Source organism: Prinia subflava, chromosome 23 (assembly GCF_021018805.1).
Source record: "Prinia subflava isolate CZ2003 ecotype Zambia chromosome 23, Cam_Psub_1.2, whole genome shotgun sequence".
Taxonomy (NCBI): domain Eukaryota; kingdom Metazoa; phylum Chordata; class Aves; order Passeriformes; family Cisticolidae; genus Prinia; species Prinia subflava.
In genome coordinates, this window is record NC_086269.1 from 5,251,825 (window position 1) to 5,254,616 (window position 2,792).

General features: G+C 66.7%; 1 protein-coding gene across 1 annotated transcript; it reads right to left on the reverse strand.

Annotated features, from left to right (window-relative positions):
• Positions 1–303: 303 nt before the first annotated feature.
• On the reverse strand, positions 304–2,609 carry LOC134561471 (glutathione S-transferase 2). The gene is made up of 8 exons (XM_063418507.1): positions 2,459–2,609; positions 2,216–2,291; positions 1,798–1,862; positions 1,642–1,723; positions 1,471–1,571; positions 1,164–1,259; positions 986–1,096; positions 304–473 (listed from the first exon to the last, which is right to left on the reverse strand). The coding sequence occupies exons 1-8, from the start codon at positions 2,492–2,494 to the stop codon at positions 378–380; spliced, it is 663 nt and encodes a 220-aa protein (XP_063274577.1). The 5' UTR covers positions 2,495–2,609; the 3' UTR covers positions 304–377.
• Positions 2,610–2,792: the final 183 nt, after the last annotated feature.

Sequence of the window (2,792 nt, forward strand, 5' to 3'; positions counted from 1 at the left end):
CCCTGGGGGCCATGGGTCTCTCTGTGACACCCCCTCAAGCTTCAGCGGGGTCCCCTCTTTCAATCCCATAAGCTGCAGGGGGGGGGTCTCACTTTCCTGGGGGGGACAGGGACCCCACCTTGGTCCCCACAGTCTCCATGGGGGTCCCCCTTACCCTGGGGATGCAGAGAGGAATGGGGATGGGCTTTCCCCATCCCAGGATCCAGGAGGGCCCAACATCCCCCCAGGGGTTACCCCACAAATGAGGGGTTCCCACAACTCCCACCACAGCCCCCCGGAGCTCAGTGCACCCCACACAGTGGCTGGCAAAGGGGGAGCCCCCCACAATTTATTCGGGCATTCTAGGGGTAACCTGGGGGGCACGGCGGGTCAGCCCCTCACTCCTTGGTGTTGCACCACTTGGCCGTGCGCCAGAAAATTGGGGTTTTCATGAAGCGCCCTGAGCGCATGTAGGCAGAGATCTTGTCCAGGGCCTGGGGAACAGGGACACAGGCATGGAGACACCACAGGGTCAGGGACGGGGACACCGGGGTGCTAGGGATGGGCACAGGGACACCGGGGTGCTGGGACAGGGGTGGGGACACCGGGGTGCCAGGGATGGGCACAGGGACACCGGGGTGCTGGGACAGGGATGAAACACCAGGGGGTCACAGATCGGGACAGAGATGGAGCCTGGGGAGTCAGGAATTAAGACAGGGACATTGGAGCATCAGGAATGGGATGAGGACATTGGGATGTCAGTGACGGGGACACGGGGTGTTAGGGACAGGGATTGGGACACCAGGGGGTCAGGGACGGGGTCACAGGGGTGACAGGAATGGGGGTGGAGACAGAAACACTGGGCATTTAAGGGTGAGGCTTGGGATGGGACACGGACACAGCCCCTGAGGTGTCAGGGATGGTGATGGGGACAGTGGGGTGCCAGGGATGGAGATGATGCTGGGGACACCGGGGTGCCCCCGGGCTCTCCTGTGCCCCTGCTCACCTCAAAGCGCTGCAGGAACTGGGCCAGGTTTCCCTTCAGCTCTGGACAGTCAGGCACGAACATGCGCTGCTGGTCCAGCACGTCGTATGCCAGGAAGTCCACGAAGGTGAGCTGGAGGAGGGACAGCGGGGTCAGCCCGCAGAGGGACTCCCCAAACCCCCCTGCACCCCCCACCTACCTTCTGCCCTGCAAACCAGGGCCGGGAGCCCAGGAACCGTGACAGCTCCTGCAGCTTCTTGGGCAGCTGCTCCAGGTACGCCGGCTTCAGCTTCTCCTGCACGGTGGGAGGGGCACGGTTCAGGGGGGCTGCTCCCCCCTGCCACCCCAGAACGCAGGGGCATCACCCCCTGACTGCAGCCAGGCACGGGATGTGCCCCAACGCACACCCCCGTGCTGGTGGTGGCTTAGCCCCTTGTCGCTTTTGGGGTGACAACCCCGGGGTCTGGGGGGATCTGTCCTCCCCTAACCCCCACGGGGGTGCTCACAAAGTCGGGGTTGTAGCAGAGCCGGGCGAAGTTCATCCTCAAATCCATCAGCTGGTTTTCCATCACATCCACACGCTGCTTCTCCTCCTCAGTCTCACCACCTGTGGGGTGGGGAGGTGTCAGCCCACCCCCCACAAACCCCAGGGACCCCCGGGCTGGGCCCCCACTCACACATGTTGTGCTTGCGGGCGATGTAGCGCAGGATCGCATTGCTCTGGGTCAGCTTGGTGGGGCCGTCGATGAGGTAGGGCAGCTGTGGGGTGCAGGGGGTGGGAGTCAGCCTTGGTGACCCCCACGCCCCCCTCCCACACCCTCCCCATCACCTACGTTGGGGAAGTCCAGCCCCAGTTTCTCCTTCTCGTTGGTCCAGTCGCTCGGGTCATAGTCAGGGGCTGGGGGGGACACAGAGATTGAGGGGGGGCTCCCCCAGCCCCTCTGCCCCACTCGTGGCATCCACAGCAGCGGGGGGTGCGGGCATTGGGGGGTGTCCCCCCTCTGCCCCGGGGCAGCCCTTGACCCCTCACGGGACAGATAAGGGCGAACCTTGCCCCTGAGAGGGGTCAAGGTCCTTTTACGGGGGTTGCGGAGGGGACAAAGGTGACCCCCCGAGGTGGCCGGAGGGGGTGGCGGGAGCGGGACACGCTGCGGCGTGGGGGCGCTCCCCCCGCTGCTGACACAGCACGAACGAGGGTGCCGGGGCAGGGCTGGGGGGTTTGGGGGTCACCCCCGCTTGCCCCCCGCTCACCTGGGCCGGGGCGGTACTGGCGCTCCTGGTAGGGGGTGTCCGTGTACTCGAGCAGCAGGCGGATGGCGTGGGCCAGCTGGGGGGCACAGCACCCGCTTTTGGCACCCCAAAGCCCCCCCGGACATTCCCCCCCACACGCTGGGTCCCCCAGCACTCCCACACCGCTCTGGGACCCCCAGCACCCCCAGACCCGCGCACAGCCCCGTCCCCAGCGTGCCACTGTCACCCCCGGATCGCACTCACCCCGCGGATGTCCCAGTACCCCAGTGTGACCACCATGGCGACACCCGGCCGAGGCTCTGGCAGAACACGGACTGGGACGGATCGGCACGGACCGGGACAGAACCCTCCCCCGTCCCCTCCCCCTGGCGTCAGCGGGGCAGGCAGGGCGCAGGCAGGGTGCCAGGGCGTCCTGCCAGCGCTGGCGCTGCCACCGCCGCTCGGGATCCGTCCCCTGACCCTCCCCCATCACCCTGGGGACCCCAAACCCAAGCCATGAGGGGACACAACCCCCTCCTGTGCCTCCGTTTCCCTCTGGGGCTGCGCTCCCTCCCTCCCCCTCAGTTCAATTTCAGTG

Coding starts and splice junctions, on each gene's coding strand:
- LOC134561471 (XM_063418507.1), bottom strand. CDS start 2,494: ATGGTGGTCACACTGGGGTACTGGGACATCCGCGGG. Junction 1,863..2,215: donor CCAGTACCGCCCCGGCCCAG/GTGAGCGGGGGG, acceptor TGTCCCCCCCAG/CCCCTGACTATGACCCGAGC. Junction 1,572..1,641: donor CGCCCGCAAGCACAACATGT/GTGAGTGGGGGC, acceptor CCCACCCCACAG/GTGGTGAGACTGAGGAGGAG.